The following is a 19,820-nucleotide window of genomic DNA, read 5'->3' as shown; positions in this document are numbered from 1 at the left end:
GCTTGCTGTCAATATTTCATGCCTCACAGAAGAAGGGGAATGTTTGTGGTGGGCAGCAGCTTCAGAAAGAGTGCACCATGCATTGATTTCTTCAGAATCAAACCCTGCCAGCAACAGATAATGGTGAAGGTTCAAAGAGTGATAGAGCCCAGTGAGCTAAGCAGTGGAATTATTTCCAGCAGCATTCTAGACTTGTGCATTTCAGTTCCAAAACCTCCCACTAGAGGAACACGAGCAAGGAAATTAGCACATGGCAACACAGAGGCCAATCAATATCGGACAGAGTTTAAGAAACCAAAATGGCTGCCAATGCAGTGCTGGATACAATTAAGGAAACTTGCAGTGTTTCACTGTCCAAGGGTTTACCCATCTATGACCAGGACTTTGTCTCTTATAAGAAACGTACCTTAAGGACCCACGCTGACTGTGGGAGTTGTATAGGTATAATGTATTTAGTATTACACTGGATTGTACCGAGTGTTCCCTGGTCTGGGCACAGATGTTGTTCTGATGCTTTATATTCAATGGACAAATTGGACAACATGACCTAAATCCAATCTTTCCATAGTAGTTCACCCTTTGTGTAGATGATTCTTTGTTTGAGTAATCAATTTTGTCTTACAGAGTAATCATTTTTAAGTGCTGTTTTCAATAAAAAGCACAATGATTCACTCTATGCGACACATTTTTGCCTTAGCAAATTGTGTACCCAGTCATTTTTGAAGTGTCTGCCTTGTGAAACAGAATATGCCCATGATATTATCATGAAGCTACATCAGCACTTACGGTACTGATGGTAAAATTGCTTTCTTAGAAAACATGCTATTTTCACAAAAGCACGTTCTCATCCATCATGTTTCCTTTGAAACTGTAAACTGCCTGCTTATTTCTACAATGTGCTGAATCAACGTGAGAACTACAAGGTTTTTTGTAAGATTTATATGGATGCTATTCCATCAAATTCACTACAGAGCACACTGCCTACATACCTGCTGTGAAAATTATAGTCATTTAACTCTGACACAAATATGCAGGGATTACCATTAGAAACAGCAGCAGGATATTTATATGTATTTTCCTCCTGCTTACAAAGTATCACTAATGGTTCTTAAGCAGAATTTGAGAATATAACAATGCAATGAATCCACAGGACGTTAAAGTGCTTGTGATTGGTTTTTCACCCATGGAATTAAAAAGGGCAATAAAATGAAATCCACTCGATTCAATCCACTTTGAATTAACAATGACCAATTATCCTCTAGTCTACAAAAATACATTTAAAAATGAATTGTACAAGCTGGAATATTCAGAACCTGTTAAGCAAATTTTAGTCAAAATGTATTTTCACCTGTCTGCTTCAACATCACTATAACAGAAGAACAATTAATTCCATTAAGATGTCCATTACAATGTTTTATGGTCATTATGGCTTACATTTTCAAACACCATTCTTCATAACATATCAACATATCACCTCTCCTGCTAAATAATTCCACCCTGTAAAACCAGAGTGGAAAAAAAGACAGCAGTTGTGTGCATTATATAACAACTGACTCATCTGTGTACTATTAGATAATGGCGCAAAGAAGATAGACTTCATTGCTACAGCCCAGTACTTTCACCATTCACAGCACAGAGTGCCACCGTGACCCTATGAACTAAAACCTCATATGTTCACTTCAGTTTGTCACTTACAGGCAGTGGCAAGCAGCATATGTAAATCTCTGGACTCTGCAGGAGGCTACTGCAACATTTTGTCAAATCTTCTCTGCATTTCTTACACATGGCCATCAATCAGTAAAGTTAAGCTTTCATTGGCTGATTTTCAGCCATTGTTTTCATTTCATTGTTTTCACATACTCAAATTTAAGATGCCTGTTTTTGAGGTTTTAAATTTTCTTAGTTATGAGGAAAACTTGGATGGAGCTGACCTTTGACCTTTTTGTGTGAATGTTTGCTGTGTACTGTTCGCAGACTTGACAAGTCCCACACTCAAACTACATGGTCCCACATACTTTGAGAGCTGGAGGATTCTGTTATGACTTTTCCTTAATGACAGGCATTTTTAGTATTCATTATTCACTCAAATGGGCCACATTTTGTACAGGTCTATTTTTCAGTGCACTGAACTAGGACATATAAATCTGTCCAAAAGCAACATTCTGCTTGCACTGAAAACTTTTACACCCCATATAGCCTTGAAAAAGGGTTTTGACTTGACTTTGTTTTCTATGAAAACTATCAACAGGGTGCATTTTCTGGAAAACTGTACAGGCCTAATCCAAGGAAAAGGATTGGTAAGAAATCATTCAACTTAATCAACCTGATTGTGTCCCCATATATTAACATACTATAGACTAGACATTCAAGGTGAGATAATATTGTTTTAAAAAATAAGAAGATATTTTAGTTAAGCTACAGTGATACATGTTGAACAGCTCATGGGAAACGGCTTACATTATTTGACGATAAACATTAAAACATACTACTGAACTACTGTTACTTTTCCTTAGAAAACACTTGGAAAAATACTGGACTTATACTGGAAAAATTGATGCTAGAAATAAGACCAGGCAGACCCATAACCAGATACAGGACCAGTTAAGCACATTACCGGAGGTGTATACTTGGAGATGAATTTAAAGCAATAGAGAGAGTCAAAACAAAAGGGTAGGTCAAATCTAGAGCTCTTTAAATTTTGAGAGCTCACCTAAGCCCTTTCAGATCTCTCCCTGGTACTCCCACAAGACGTTGCAGAGTTGAACTCATTAGTTTTCTGATGGAGCTGCACAGTCCTTGGGGGACTGCTGAGCAAAGTCAGGCTCATGCCGACATCATTTACTAAGGCAGGTCTGCTGCAGTCTGAAGTGCAGCTCAACATGCATCTCAACATTCCAAGCTTCGTTATGTATTCTGACATCAAATCACCTTCAGTCATATCACCAACTGTCATACAGCAGAGAGGACTCAAAAACGGAAATAGGCCACAGGCTACGTGAAATGCATTGTGTCGGCATGGACAGAGACAAGACATACACACAGAGACCGATATAGGACAGACAGGTAGACATAATGGCAACAGGGAAAGTGAGAGACCAACTTGTGCAATGCACTGGGTGGCAGCTTGGTTTTCTCCAGTTGTCCATAGCAGCTGGTTTTAGCTTCTGGAACGTCCCCAAATTCCTCTAGCATGGCCGCAGCAGCGCTGGATATAATTCCAAGCCCATCTCGGACCCGGGCCTCCAGGGGGTAGTCCCAGTCATCATAGGACACCGAGACCATCCCGGAGGGAAACTCTTCTGGCGTGATCTCCGGGTTGCCAGTTGTCAGGCTCGGGACAATCCAGATGAAACCAAAGCCTGTCAGGCCAAGGGAGCGTGCCTCTTCCAGGATGTAGGCTGCCTCATCCTTGGAGCAGAAGAGCAGGATGACCGAGGACTGTATCTTCTTCAGCTGGATCTGAGTCTTTGAATCCCCATCTACGGCGTCCAGGGTGATGATGTTCTGTAAATCCCAGCCCACAAAACTGTTGTCCACCGTAAATTTAAGGACGCTAATAAAATCCTGGTAGCCTGGATATTTGCTTGTAACAATGGAGAAGACGTGCCAGTCGTATTCCATCATGATGTTCAGCATCAGAAGGGCCTCTTGCTGGATAGAGGCCCCAAACTGGAAGAAAGTGGACTTCACATCCTACCAGAGAGAATAAGAAAAGTGATTTACTAAAAAAAATGCAATAACCTCAAGTTCATGCACAATATAAATAAAGAGAACAAATAATACATCATAAAAAGAACACAAAGATTTTAGGCCTATTGTGTTGAAGGAGAAAGAATCTCTTAGACATGACTGTTTTTATAAAATATACTTCATTGTTGTATTGTTTCTGCTTTTGCAAATTCATTGATGGTTATTTTTATAGTTAATATAAGATAAAATAGGCACATGAACACTTCTTGATTAAACACTATGGTGTGTAATTCCATTATAGTCATATACAAAGGCTTGTGAGAGTAATCATTCACAATAATTATATCTTAGAATAAAATTCAGTACAGAAGACTCTTTAATTTCATACAGATTAGATATGCCCTCCAAAAGTATAATTTCATCCAAAGTCATCCCATGGTTGTATTGTTACCGTCTTCTCATTGTGACATACTAATAATAAACCAGAGTAAGGAGGGACTCTCTTTAAAGGGAAACAAAAGTAAGCCTGAACTGCTTTATAATGGTGAAGTTAAGCATGAGAAAGAAATCTTACAGCATGAGAAAGTTTTAATGTAATTTCAGATAAATTAATCAGTTAATGTCAATGAATGCCATACTTCTTGAGGACAATGTAACAATAAAGAAATGAAAGATTTAGCAGCCAAATCTCTTTCTCCTCATGGAGCACCCCATTACCATTCTGAATATGGGACTTGAGACCAAAAAAAAAGGAACAGATGAAGACACGACTGACTTCATGTTAAACACTCCAGAAGATAATGATTTAACCTACTATATAAATTCATCCTGGGATGTAAAACGGAATTTGTTTCTAATCATAATTTAGTAATACCTTCCTTGGTAATGCCAATCACGTAAAGCCACCAAAAACAGCTGTGGCAGGCTGGAGCCAGGCCTACTCGTTGAGTGGGCACACACACCTGGTTTGCATTGGTGAATCAGCCCAAAGCTTAAAGGTGTGCTCACTTTCCACAGAAGAGAGCTGAGACTGGGAACCCGCACAGCCAGGGAGAGAGACTCCGTCAGTGAATGAAGTACAAGAGGACCAAGCAGAGGAAATGGACAACTAAAAAAGTGGAAAGTTGAAAACTTTTGTTTGTTTGTCTTGTCTTTGTTATAGTAGTTTATTATTTTTGCTTGGAAGAAGGGAAAGGTGAAGATTTTTGTTTGTTTTTGTGTAATGAACTCACTCTCACACTAATAAAACCCCAGTGAACGCCAATCTCACTCTGTCCAGCAAATCTATTGAATGTGACAACAGTAAATGGTGAAAAATAAAGAATAATGAAGGTGAAATGCTGATGACACTGCACATCTGTGTATTCAATACATACAGGACCTGGCCAGTTGGAAAGCTTATGTGAAAGCCAAAGTAAGGTAAGGCTCATACAAGCTTAACATCCCAAAAGCTGCCTACATAAAGGATTTAAAAGCATACAAATACATTCCACTTTTAAAACTCACTTTTCTTAATGAACTTCTACACACTGTAGCCTTTGAACCCTCCTGCTCTCTAAACATTATTTTTTCCCAATCTCTTCGACACTCTTTCATTCAGCAGATTTGTTCAAAACCCATCACCAAGCTTAATTAGAGTTCTTTGCAGAGCCAAACTTTAAACATTCATTAAAAGCATGCATTCAGTCATCTATTTTGGTCTAAGCTGTTTAATAAAATATTGAAGCTGAAGCAGCAGTAATTGATTGTTCCTTTCAACAGATGGTGGGTGACTGAATGGATTTCAAAATCTGCTACTGAGCCTGCTCATTTTCTTCAACATTTTCTTTTTGTTTCCAGCCAAGTGCCCTCGGACTAAAGACTCGCACTTTACTTATGAGGGCCAAGCATCAAATAGACCCTAAGATTCATTCAAATTCACAATGCACAAATGTACATTTTTAACCAATGGGAAATAAAACATTTCATTTCTAGTCATGAAATAAATACACAGTAATGACAAGAATTATGTTGCAAAAAAACTGCTGAGAAAGGAATTCCTTAAATATTGATACCTGGAAGAGTCCTATTATAACTGATTGCAACATACCAGGTTTTGACAGACTGTGCAAATAAAACAAATGGTAAATAATTAAGACAATACAACAGCAGTTCCCTGTGGTGTGCTGAAAAATATTTTTCAATGGTTTAAATTTAAATGTTTTTCATTGTTGGCCTGGCTTCTTCACTGGACAAGCAGAGGGGGGTATTTTTGTGTGGTGTGACAGTATAATTTTCTGAAAGATATTTACAGGCAGCAAGGTCAATTATGACAAACTATACTTACATATAGGCATTTACAGACACTTATACGGACAAGCTCCCTGAGCTTTGATTTCATATCTAATTAATGCCAAGTATCATGTCTGTGGCCACTGCTTCCTAAGGTTTGAATGTGGTTTACTGCCTTTTGACACATCCCACCCCTATCTTTTCCGTCTCATCCACACTTCCCTCACCTCTGCTCAAACGCACACTCACATGCATACACATACACAGTCCAACACTTAAAACACACATGCATGCATTTTCAAATCATAGTGTGGTCCAGTTTGTGGCCCTGACTAGACAATGAAATATCCAGTCTGAATAATTAATGTATCATTAGTTTGTAATGAATGTGCCGCTAAACCCCCCCCCAATGCAGGCCGCAAACGGATCTGTCAACTGCCCACCTTGTTCATGATTAAGCTCCCATCTGTGCATGTTGTCCAGTTTTGGCAACTTTTTCATCTGGCAGGGCTGGACCAGGGTAGGAGAGTGCTATCATAGCATTAGTAAGAAGTCTATTCAGCCTACACAGCTGGAGGGATGAGGTATGGAAGATTAGTTGGGCTTTTTCTTTTTCAAACTTTGGATGATATACATGGCATACGGTATTATAGATGCCAGTTTTGAGTGTTTCATGCATTGTGGTGGTCAGATAATTTTTCAAAAAGTTGTATCTGTATCTGAGTGTTGTCAGTGATCATGTTTAAATTTATTTGATTTCGGGGGATTTATGTTACCATGACACTCTAAATCCTGCTGTGGTACAGCACCATGGCTGAACATTAGCAAAAACTCTGATGCCTGTATAATTATAGCCTAATAATAGCATTTGAATAAAAAGTACAAATTTGACTGACTTTTACTAGTCAATCAATTTCGATTAATCAAATCTGCAAACTGCATAACTGACCTGTTCATGAGAAACCCAGAATCCTGCACCCACCCCTTCCAGACTTTCTGAGGATGAGGATTTATTTCCGTGCAATTGAAGATGATGTGCAATTGAGGACAAAGTGAAGCTGAAACCAACATGAATTGCGCTATTGCAATTGGTTACCTGTTGAGCTTGCTATTTGTGTGAAAAAAATACAAAAGTTACTAGCTATTCATAAATTCTCACATTGTATTAACTATTATAACTATTATAATATAACCACTGTTTTACAGGGAATAGAAAACCTACAGTTATTCTCAAACTGTGTTTGTTACATTGGGATTCATATCACAATATTTTAATACATTATAAGGCAGTGGTTACTGGCATGATGTGGTTACACCTCTTCTTGTAATGTGATGATATACCTGAACTGATACTTACTACTGGTTTTTATACTCTGGAACACATTTTTAGTAGGCCAAAATGTGTGTGTTTTTTTTTGTTTTTTTAAATGCCAACTAATGCATATGATCTCCAGACCTACAGCTTGACATTTCCTGATAGGAACAAGTCTTGTGAACAAAAAATGAGGGGTTGCATGATGAGTTATCTATTACATAAACCTGTTTAATCAGTAAAAAAACTGAGGGCCGTGAAAAACATCAGATTCACCTTAGGGCTCAAAGAGTTACAGCAAAGTATGACACTTGATATCACTGAAGACAGAAAAAGGATTCACTATCATCTCATCAGTATATCACTGTCACTCAGACAAAATGATGTCCCCCCTCCTGGATGGCTTATCAAGCTTGGCGAGGGCTTGCCTCAAAAACACCTAAAAACCTAGATATATATAAACAAAAATTCCACTGCTGACATCCCTATTCTGATATTGATGAACAACTACGAGAGGTCATTTACATTTAGCAGCTGGCTTACATCTAGAATGACAGACTTTTCTCAGAAAACATTATCATAATGTCACCATTCAGTTCCTATTTAACATGTGATTTACCTAGAATCACAATATTCTTTAGGTTTGACCAACAAAGCACTTTAATTTTATTGTATCGTAGAACAATTAGTAACCCATAGTTGCCTTTTAACGTACATGAAATGTACAGTGCATGAAATGTTATTGAGGTACAGTAAGCTTAATTTCAGGATCAAGAAGTCATTCTTTTTGTTATGAATTGAAATTCTACGAACAATTTTTTCTTTGCATACAATGTAATTATTTGAATTACGTTGAAATACAAAATAAAATGTAATTCACGTGAGACTTTCATCCCTGCCTTCCATAAATGCATAGATTAAGGACCACTTAACCCCTCCTCAAAGTCTGAGATAATGTCTTGCACATGTTAAATAACATGCCTTGTTATAATTGAAACTGGATTTAACTTAATTATCATTCATTAAAAATTAGCTCAGCTGGAGCAGGCTTGAGGTAATTAAGTCTTACTTTCATAAAGCATTTCCCAACTTGTGATGAGAATTTGTGGCCAAGGGTGGCACAGTGCAGCACAGACAGCGTGGAAGAAGTGAGCTGAGGGACAGTGGAGTCATGTGTGAAGCCTGGATTCAATCAACTTTTCACAGTTTAATGTCTTTTTGTTTTTCACACGGGGAAATGAGTTCAGCAATCAACAAGCTTAACCCATCAAAATGCGTTTTAAAAAAGCATAAAATTACATATGTTGCCATATGGAATATAGATTTTGAAAACAAACACCACGCTAACACATGCAGATCTTCAAAAGTCATAGGGAAGATTTACAAAGGCTCAGCAGGCAGCAGAAGTTTTAGTGCCTGCAGAATTGTGGCATTTGGTATCAGTGGCAGCAATGCTCCTTCTTGCGAATAAGTAACTCGAGAAGCTTCAAATGAAAGACTGGAAAAACGTGGGAGGAAAAAATGTAAAGTTATGCATCTGAGCCACTAGATGAGGCATGCCCGAGGAAACAATACAATACCAGTCCTGAAATATGAACGCATCGGAAATGTAAATCGTTCAGAATGTTCAAATGCTTGCAACTTTGCAAAGTGAAGACAGTCACCCATTTTAATTATTAGAATCCTTGATCGATTGTATCTGTTAGTTACATTAGAGGCTACTCTTATTTTGCAGCTATAAAACATTGAAATTAACCAATATTCAAACCAGTGGTAATAGGCATGTCATTGGAACAAATCTTATTTTTGGTGATCATCATCAATACCAGCACACTAGTCTATTTGCACAGTAAAGCTGGTGACTGTGAAGGACAAAATAGAGGCCTTTTGTCCATGATCCTTGTTAAATTACAATTTACTCACATGCTTAAAATACTTTTTCAGCAACAGATAATCAATTGTCTTCATTTATAATAATAATATTAGTAATTATTATTATTATTATTATTATTAATTAGAAATAATTCATTTATAATACATAGATATATCCTATGTATTAGGATATCCTGCTGAAATATCCACTTCATATACAAAGCTAGCATCTCACTGCTTGTCTTCTTGTCAAAAATTTAAAGATAGAGAAAAGTAGGGCACAATAGTATTTTATTGTATACAAATTAGTAATTTTACTATTTTAATTGTTTTCCAACATGTAATGTTGAGATTACTCACTTTTTTATCACTCATTAGTATTTCCCTTTCTCTCTGCTGTTATGTGTGATTGGTCCATTATATGTCTTGTAGTGATAAATTGCTATTTTTTCATGCAAATAAAACCAGAGAGAGGGAGAGGCTTCTGGCAGTAGTAGAAGCACCTAGCTACTGCAATGTGGCTCCTGGCCCCTGTCAGAAGGGAATGCTGTCCTTCTCAAAGAGAACCCCTCTCCTGCCAAAAGGGAATACAGCTGAAGGGCCCCAGATTGAACCTGTTTGGTGGCTTAATTGATAAGGCTCCTTTCAAAACACACAAACCCTGTGCCAAGGTTGGCTTTCCCCCCATGTCCACTCACAGTGTTTGCCACATATGGGAAGACAAAATGTACTAAACTATTGCAGAACTCTACATGTACACCGTAAAATGTCCAGTGTTAATTCAACGTTTTATAGATAACATTTGGTCCCACATTCCTGAATGGAACCAAATGTTATCTGTTAAGACTTCAATTAACGCTGTTAGAGATGAATTAACATAATTAGAGTTTAAATAACACTGGACATTTCACTGTGTATTCACATGTAAAAATGAACAATCCAATTTTTTTTTGTTGTTAACCCAGCAGGAGAAGCCCAGTGATTTATTATAAATCATTCGATCTTAGAATGAGGATAAAATTTATGAGAGTGAAAATCAAAAGCAATCGCATTCCACAGTCACAGTAGGTCTCTATAGTAACCACATAGCTATCTATAAATGAACCATCAGTTCCTCAAGTCACTGCACAGCCCAGTGCCATCAAAGCTGGCCTGTAAATCGGATCAATCTCATAAATGTGAAAATTGACTATTAAATAATGAAAGATGGCAACCTATTTCTTAGCACTGTGCTTTGTATGTGCTCATGATTTGGATTCTGCAGAAGAAGCATAAAACCTTTCCCAAACTCAGCACACAAATTGCTGCTGCAGGAGTCATGCTTATTTCCCATTTACTCCCAAACAACAAAGGCATCTAAAAGTTAGAGTGACAATAGAACGTTTTGATTCAAACCTAACATTTTATAAGTCTAAAAGAAATAAATGATCTCCATCTGTGTTAAATTAACACTCACGGTACCGCATTGCTGTGCATGCTCTACTAGTCGATGGTTTAAAATGCACAGTATGACAACATTTGTACGATATTTGTTCATTCCTATTAATTCATAATATAGATACAACACAGATAAGATAGTAAAGCATAAATACATAATACACAAGAAATTAAATTAGTAAACCAAAGAGAAAAGGTCATGGTGAGGAGCAGTTGCTGTAATAGCAAACTGTCAAAGGCACAGAAAATTTTAAAGAAGAACTCTGTAAAAGTTCACTCCAAGGATAATTTTCCCATGATGCCGTACTTTTTATTACAATATTAATGAACCAAATTAATCCACCAATGTATTTTTGCACAAGTGAAGTGTTTGGGCTTTAGCTAGAGATTGGAGTTCTGATTGCTCAGAATCAACACTGCCGAACCAAACCTTAGTTGAGTACTAATTATGCTCATCTACAGTCACTTTCTTAGCACCTGTGACTGTACACATTCTTTCAGCTGGCACATATGCATATTTCTGGGTGTACTGATTTCAGTTGTTCAATAAAGATGTGCAGAAACACAGAAAACACGCAAATACATTGCAATAAGACATCTTTACTAAACCTTACATTACTATAGATCTTGGAATTAGCCTTTATTTTCACTATATAGAATGTCTGTGTGAACCTTCAGCTTTTAGGATATTTATATTTCTATGATATATTATTTTATGATAAAATCTTGGATTCAGCAGGTTATTTGTCTTTGGGTAATGCATCTTTATTTTACTTACTCTAATATATCCCATCCAATTCCATTAAGAAACAAAGTAGGGCATGACAAGCTTTTTTGTCATCAATTTTCAAAATTGTCCTTAGTTTAGAAGTAACAATCACAACACACTCATCATTATTTACTATTTGCAATTCTCCTGGGTAACACCATCAAATGGCAGGTGATTACCAGCACCACAGAACAAGTATAGAAGATAATGATAGGACTGAAGTACTGCTGCATTTATAGCATCTCACTCTATCAGGCTGCTGAAGTATAATGTAAGGGAATTTCACCAATTTAATCACAGCATCATTTTTAAAAAAAGCAATGCTCTACTCAGTAGTCAGGCATGTTTAATTTGAATTATGCTGATATTTCATTGTAATAGGGATGATATGTAGCCTCCTTTATTTAAAATGTAACTCAACAGGTTTCTTGCAACATTACATGACAACATGTATTATGCTAAATGTAATATGGCTGCACCTTTGATAGACAGTAGATGGCCAGATCTTCATCTGTTGTCTTTGAGAAGGAGCTGCATTTTTATCAACCACATTCTGCCAAGTATGAAATGCTCCTTCCGATATTTGCCAGAATATCGTGTCCATTAAAAGGCATCCCCATCTGTTTTGCACTGTTCCTTTGATCAATTGTGTTAAGACCATGAAAAGTTTCATGCCGGGACAGTAAACGTAGCGATTATGTAAACTGTGCCCTAAATTTCCTCCTGGTTAGTTACAGTTCCTGCTCAAGAGCCAAATGATCGCTGTTCCCTTTCTGAAAAAAGTTATAGATGTACATCCTGGAAAAAAAAGCTGATCATGTTTAATCACTTATAGGTTCATTGCTCAGCTTGTCATGATTGGGAAAATCGAGATTTATGATCATTTTTGGACAGTTTGATCAATATTTAATGAACTTCCCTTTACCCATGAGAGAGACAGAAATGGAAAGAGAAATGATGGAGAAGGAGGGTAGGTGGCAAAAGTCAGAGAGAGCAAAGCCAATCTGACTAATGAAGCAGAGTTCGATTGAAAACCCAGTGTGTTGTCGTTATGACTGGGCTGCTCTTCAAGTTACATCAGGTGTGATCACATCAAGTCTTTTATTCTCTGTAAACCTGTCCTTATTTTTGCCGTATCGTACTACACATCTGCAGCCTGACCCAGAGTGATTCTGTGTTTCTGGTGTACAGGGAAAGATGAGAAATAGTATTCTCTTTACCCCTCACTTACCAAATTATGAAGTGGATAGCTGGCTGATTAGGTAAGAGAGCACTTGACGACAGAGCTTGCCTGGGTTTAGATGCTTCTTCATTGATTAAATGACAGAAGCTGATGGTGTGTTGCAACTTGTAATGCTGTTTGATGATGGTGGGCCTGTATGCTTCAGGTTACCAATTACCTGCTGAGTGGACTATTGCACACTACACTCCAGAGCCAATGGTTGTAAATTCAGGCTACAATAAGGCACAGTGTATCCTTCAGGCAGAGTAGAGTATTTGGACTAGTATAGTGCCTGCGCAGTACTTAGAATTAAATTGTTAACATTTTTGGCTATGTTGAATATGGATTGCCTTGGATACATACGTGATACTGTAAAATGCATAACACCTTAATCAAGTCACAAATCAAAAGGGAAAAAAAACCTTTAAAATAGCCTGGATTTACAAAATAAGTATCATCATGTGAATAAGTCATCATACAAAAAATGTTATTGGCCTTATAACACAAACATTACAGTACTCTGCAGACCAGTGATCTTAATTGACACTTAATAACTTATTTGAACATGCTATGAGAGATCGCTTAAATAATTAAAGTGTACTTGGCACTAGTAACAGAGAGACAATAGAAATATATGACCAAAATTGCCCACACTAAATCAAAGCCTCTTGGGAAGCATTTCAGAAGCCGTGTGCAGTCCAAGAAACTGCACTCTGTAGACTTGCTCCGAAAATACAGACTCTTAAGGGCAACAAAGAAACTCTTAGTAATCGGCCTCTGAAGTGCATCTCCCACTGCTTAGTTCTCATATTCGTACTGGTGCTCATGGCCTGAATCCCCGTGATCCTCATCCCTGTGTGAGAAGTAAGATAAGCGCATGAAAACAACATGAAAATGTTTTATAATCTTGAGCACAAGCACACCCTAACTTTACAACCTTGTTGTATAAACAGGCCAGCTTGAAATTTTGTGATGTATGCTAAGCTATCAGGTTAAACATGTGAATGCTAAACAGCTATAATAATACTACCTACTGCAACAAAAAAAAAAAAACAGAATAAAGACATTTTGGAAAATTTTTCTCAATAGCAATGCAAATGTAATCCTCAGTTGAAATATAAATTCAATGCGTCTGTTGGTTGTGCTTTTTTTCTTTTTTTGCCATGTTCCATGTTGGTGTTGGTTTTTTTCTTTCTCATTCAAGATTGACAGAGCCACAATCAAGTCCATTTATTTACTATAGATTGCAGAGCGGTCCTCCATTTGCTGAGAAATTACTGCCAGCCAAGTAATCTATTGCACGGCAACAGCGTAATCTGAGTTAAATGGGTGCTGTTCAGTTTTACCTAATATAATAAGGGGGAAGATATTTGATGTATATTTGAGATTTTGGTCCCAAAAATGGTCCTCATATTCCAAGTCCATATCTTGACATATGCAAGCCTTTATTTGTGTTAAATTAATTGTGTAAATCCCTTTAATTGAGATTTAGTAAACAGTTTGGAATCCACTAATGCAATTCAAAAGATTTTAAGAGAGACCAGTCGTATGCGAAAACCTGGTTACATTGAAGCTATATAATGCCTTTGTCAGAACACACTAAAGAATATTATGTGCGGTTTTGCGCACCACACTAAATGATGGAAACTGGAGAAGTACAAAGATGGGCAACTAAATAAGGTTCTGGTATGAAAAAGTAGAAGTATAATGTAAGGAAACAAGAAATAGCTAATATACTCATTACCTTCAGACTTAAGACAAAAGAAGAGTAAGGAGGATTTGATATAGGTTTTTACATTCATAAAAGGGATTTAGGAAGTGAATTACCAAAGAGTTTTGACTTCAGGTTGAGTTCTGTCAAGGTGATGCTGGATGGAAATGAGCAATGGTAAATTTGTCACAAATATATGGAAGATTTTTTTATTTATTCTTTTACAGAATTGATAATATGTGGAACTGCTTTCCAGTACATATTTGACTTGAATGGCCCACATTTTGTATTCTTTTGTTTCTTCGTATGTATCTTAGTTTGCATCGTTGCATTTCAGGCTAGAAAATAACCCATTAAACCAGATAAATTAATGGGTTGTCTTAGAATCTTTGTTTCCATAGACTGTAGCAAGCAGGTAGCGTTGGAATAGCAACGGACACTGTTATAGAACTTTAAGTACGTCACAAGGGCCTATATTGGCTGTTTTAGAATGTCATTACATCACCCGGATCATTTTCGCAGCCCGGATCAGATTTGTTGTGACACTACCATTGTCTTTGAGAACTGTATATAGTCACCTGTCTGAACAACTGTTACTGGTGCAAACATAATGAGATCAAACAGGGGTAGCCAAAACAGAGTAGGTGGGATGTTCTAATCACTACACATCAACATTTGATTGGCTGATGCATTGTCACTCATTGTCTGAATCCATATTAAAGCAGTCAGACCATTGCTTGCCCTCCAGAGGCTGGAATAGCAGGAATGGCTGCCTTGGACTCAGAGAGGAAATTCCTTGTGATGCACCTTTGGAAGACAGATTTGAACAATAGTCCAATGACATGGAAAGAAACCATTCAACTTTGCCAATAAAATTGGCTATTTATTTAGGAAATAATGATTTTGTTAATAAACACAATCTGATTTCATCATAAAAACATTCAATTTAGGTTGAGCTAGCAGAGAATACCCTGATGGCCCTGACAGTCCGCCAGTGCTTTTTAGCAATCCGTATCATTCACTTCAAATAAGACTGCATAGAGGAGAAACCAATGTGAAGAAGTCAATATGTCTTAACATGTTTAACTCATGATCAAATTTCCTACTGGGCTTGATATTTGGTCAGTCATGTAACTGTCATAGATTTCAGAAACTAAAGGGAATAAATCATAATCATGATAAACGCCCAACTGAGCCACTGAAATACAGCCACTTGCTGTATACACATAACAAATCAGATCATCATTTTTTTGGTGTGTTCGTGTGTGTGTGTGTGTGTGTGTGGTCTGACCAGGTGCATCTACAGGTAACAGTTGCAATTGAAATGATGTACCAGAAAAGGTACAGTACAATGAGATTCACGCAGTTTTCATCATGCAGTGGTTTAGCCTGCACAAAAAAAGGGAACTACACAAATGTAAAACATTCCAAGCATCCAAATGTCTTTGCCTTTAATCCAGAGCTTTTTGAGAATGAGAATGACTTTTTGTATTTAGTTGTAGGCCTGCTTAGACCATAAAGAGCAGTATTTCAGGATGGCTGTACATGGTGTGGAGTGCCAGATAAATTATGTAAAAGCAAATGCTCCCAGCAGCACTGCAACATTCTGATTTATTTTAATCAAATTGGTTCCACAAGAATTCACGCTATTAATATTGCAAAGTCTGAGAAACTCAGTAGGAAATAAACAATATAGGGACAGTTGTCTTCTCTTTGTATTTGAAAAATATCTTGCTGGCAGTGGTACCTGATAATACTGAAATATGAATTCAGAAAAGGAAAATAAAAATTTAAGTAACATAATCAATCAGCTGTTATCAAGTTTATATACTTCAATAAAATGTTATATAAAGAGCAGATATAAAGGTAGTAGATCTCTCTCAGATATTCTATTTTTTCCTCCTGATGGGTATTCCTGTTTAATCACCTAACATGCTGCCAGGAAACAGTACAGAGTAATTTTGGCTTGCCATAGTTCACTAGACAAACGGCACCCCTGGGAGGTTTCCATCAAGCACTTTTTTTCAGTGACAACTCTATTCAGCTAGACCTGAGGCTGGGAAACATAAATACACCATAGTGGCCTGGAGGTTGTGGTGATGCAGTGAGGTTAGGTCCTGTGTGGTAGGAGTTACTGTGGTAGGAAAGCCCTCGACAACCTCACCTGAGTTCAAGAGGTCAAACTTTTAACATTACCTACGCAGTACATACTGTATATAAGTGGAGAAATAGGTAATGCCGTTGTGTGCTCTTGCGTGAATCCATGTGCAGTAACCTTAATTGTCTATGGCGTTACAATGCAAATCCCAGGGTGATGTTCCATGAGAAATGTTTTTGTTCCCCTTCACCCTCCTCCATTCGATCATTGATTTTATTGAAGCTGACAATGCCATACGCCAGTTTGCTTGACCTTGTTTATGAAGCTTGTAGTACCTGAAAGCTGCTGTTGAAAATGCATGCTTTGTTTATTAGACTTGCCACAGAGCTGAAACAGTGACATTAACTGTTTTCTTGAAAAAACCGTTCCATTAATGATATAATATTCTGAATAGCAGGACATTATGCCACAATATGAGCACCATCTCTGAACCGATTCCATTAAAAATAAATATTTAAAAAATTGCTTCATGCAAGGAAAATGATTTTGTTCTGAAGAAATTTATACCAATGAAGAGCGAAAATTGAATCTGTAACAGCTTTCAGGAGTAGACGCTTTGTGCGTGTGTGATTTGACAAAGGTAGGGCAAACTTGGAGGCACTGTGAAAGTGGTCAAGGTGGTGGGAAAGAGCTTTTGCTGCGAGCAGGTGGGTGCCCCAGCTCATTAACAATTATGTCAGCTCATAATTCATGGCTTTATTGCAGTGACAGCACATAGTCATGCTAAAAAAAGTATGGGAAAATTATCAGTGATCTATCAAGGGCAAGCTGTCGCATAAGGTTGGGCTGTGTCTGGATGATATGCCTGGGACGGGTGTTGGAGGTGGCGGGGACGAAAACAGGACACACTGCCACACTATGAGGATCTGGAACATTCCTTGTGATGTCAGTTCACAATCTGTTGACAGTGGTGCAAAATTAAGAACAGTTTTAATCTTCCACCTACAGTATGACTAATACCCTGAAAGAGAAATAGAAAAGCACTCCCTGATATTTACCATCTTGACAGTTTACCTTTGCACACAAGTTTAGTGGTAGTACTGGGGTTACTGCGAGAGAGAAAAAACCTATAGTGAAATATACTGGATTTAATTACTAGTAGACTATTTATAAGCAACAATAATTGTAAGGCAGGCAAAATAAATGAATGACTGTTCAATGGCAAGCCTAAAGGGAACTGACAAAATAAAGTAAAGATTTAATAAATAAGGGATACAAAGTCTATTGAAAGCAGGTGCTTCCACAAGAGTGTGGTTCCAGAATTGGGCAATTAACTTACTAAAATGCTCACATATCCAGTGCCCATTATTTTAGCTATCTTGGCTAGAAGATCTAAGTGACTTTGAAAAAGTGTTGGTTGTCGGTAAATGTTCAGAAGGAGCTTCAGTGATAAAGACTGAAGAACTTTCAAATATTTCACAGGGAACAGTATCTAAGGTGATTTGATTTTGGCATGGACGTCTGAGGGAAAGACATCATCATTTACAGTAAACGTGTCCTTGAAAGCACATACAGTACTCCCCGTGTACTAGTACAGATGCACGACAAAACAGGCAAGCAATTCAGTTGATTACAAATATCAATGCAGGGCTAACATGATCATGCAGTTTCATCAAGAACAGTTCAAGAACGCTGAGAGGGATACTATGGTGGGTGGGTGTTAACCTGCAGTTACCTGTAGTTATCTCTGGACTTTTATTTGCATCCTGGGGCAAAACATGATACAAGCTGTAATTTAACACTAGCCTAGAGGAAATGCTGGTTCTATACAACATATTGGGAAAATACGTCATATGTAATCAAAAAACTGGCCAAGACACTGACTTTAGTCACCACTCACATTGTATAATTTAAATATTATAAATAGAACAACAAACATGGAACTAGTTGAAATTATTGTGGTAAGATTGTCTCACATGACATAACAATAAAACGCCAAAGACATGTAATTAAGAAAAGCCGAAATAAGCAAAAATCACAAGTAACTGTCCATGGAATGCGATAAGTGATATCTCCCACAATGCTGTGAGAGATATCAGTAAATCTTGACTTTCACACTCAATACAGTATATAGAAATGAGTTCAAAGTTTCAGCATCCCCATCCATCACTGATCCCATTTGCTACTTCATACTGTTTGGGTCTGCACTGACTCCAGCACATGCTGTGAAACCTCATGCACATGGCTGTTCAATTTTACCCATACCAAAATAGCACTGATCAGGTGTTGCTGCCTGCGAGATTTTGACCTGTTATTGGCTGTTTATATGCAATAAGGTTTTTAAAAAGGTTAAGACATGTTCAATGAGGAGCAAGAACATACTATTTGCATTGTTGGTATGTTTTCAAAACCAAATACCTTATTTGGAAATGCAAAGTTAATATGGTGTATTCAGTTTCTTAATTATCAAAGTTGACCTGTCATATTCATAAGATATTTTGAAGATAAAATAACTGAAAATAAAACAGTAATTTGTTGTGAGTAAAATGTGTTTTTCTCAACACATTGACAGATGTATTTAAGACATAGCAGGCCAATATGGAGAAACAACAGATACATGCAAATTATCTGAGTCTGTACTGGGGATGGGGGGGGGGGGTGTTGGGGGGGAGTGGTAACTGCAAAATACTGATACATACTCCTACTGTACTGTACGTATATCCATAAATATGAAAGTGCCCCAGTTTCACCCTGGTGGCCATCCAAATATCACTGCCAAATTCATGTTCTCTATCCTTAGCCTCGGTCAGAATTATTTTATTGCAAAACAAGTTAGCCATAACCTCTGGATGTTTGTTTAAGCCTGTTTGTTATAACTAGCAGTAATTTATTAAAGCAGCAATAATATCTTCCTTGTGTGTTGGCAAGCAAAATATTAAGAGGCAACAACTGAAGAGAATATTTAAAATTGTCTAAATCATTGAATGAGTTGTATTGATTGTTTAAATTCATCAACACTATAGTACACAGGCAGTTCTAGAGGACCGATGAGGAGTATTGAGATATATTCTTTGACGTATGCATATTTCTGCGGTCTCTCCTTAAAGCCGTGATGACATCAGATTCTGTTCAAAAGCCGAAAGAACGTCCATTTTAATGCAACACATTTTACATAATAGTCTAAATTGTATGTCCATGAAAATAGCTAAGTCAAATTTGGGTCATTCTTATGAAAATTAATAAATTATTTTATGCAATACCAGCCTACGCTGAAAACAAAAATAAGCAATTGAGCTTCATGAAAGAGTAATATACTATTTCACTACATTCTCAAGTAAGACATGCCTTTGTTACATTTTTTAGCAACATCAAAAGGTTGAACTGAATACAGGAGAACTTGAAAAGCTGCTGACCTACTTTAATATGTTTAAATTTTTA

At 37.2% G+C, this 19,820-nt stretch overlaps 1 protein-coding gene across 1 annotated transcript in view; it reads right to left on the bottom strand.

Annotated features, from left to right (window-relative positions):
- LOC135248259 (glutamate receptor ionotropic, NMDA 2A-like) overlaps positions 1 to 19,820 on the bottom strand; it is a 118,386-nt gene that overhangs the window by 50,547 nt on the left and 48,019 nt on the right. Inside the window, exon 3 of the mRNA XM_064322666.1 lies at positions 3,101 to 3,693. Within this exon, the coding sequence (XP_064178736.1) occupies positions 3,101 to 3,693 (593 nt within the window). The remainder of the gene's footprint in view (positions 1 to 3,100; positions 3,694 to 19,820) is intronic.

The sequence above is a fragment of the Anguilla rostrata genome, chromosome 2, assembly GCF_018555375.3.
Source record: "Anguilla rostrata isolate EN2019 chromosome 2, ASM1855537v3, whole genome shotgun sequence".
Lineage (NCBI taxonomy): Eukaryota > Metazoa > Chordata > Actinopteri > Anguilliformes > Anguillidae > Anguilla > Anguilla rostrata.
This window is presented reverse-complemented; position numbering and strand designations above follow the sequence as displayed.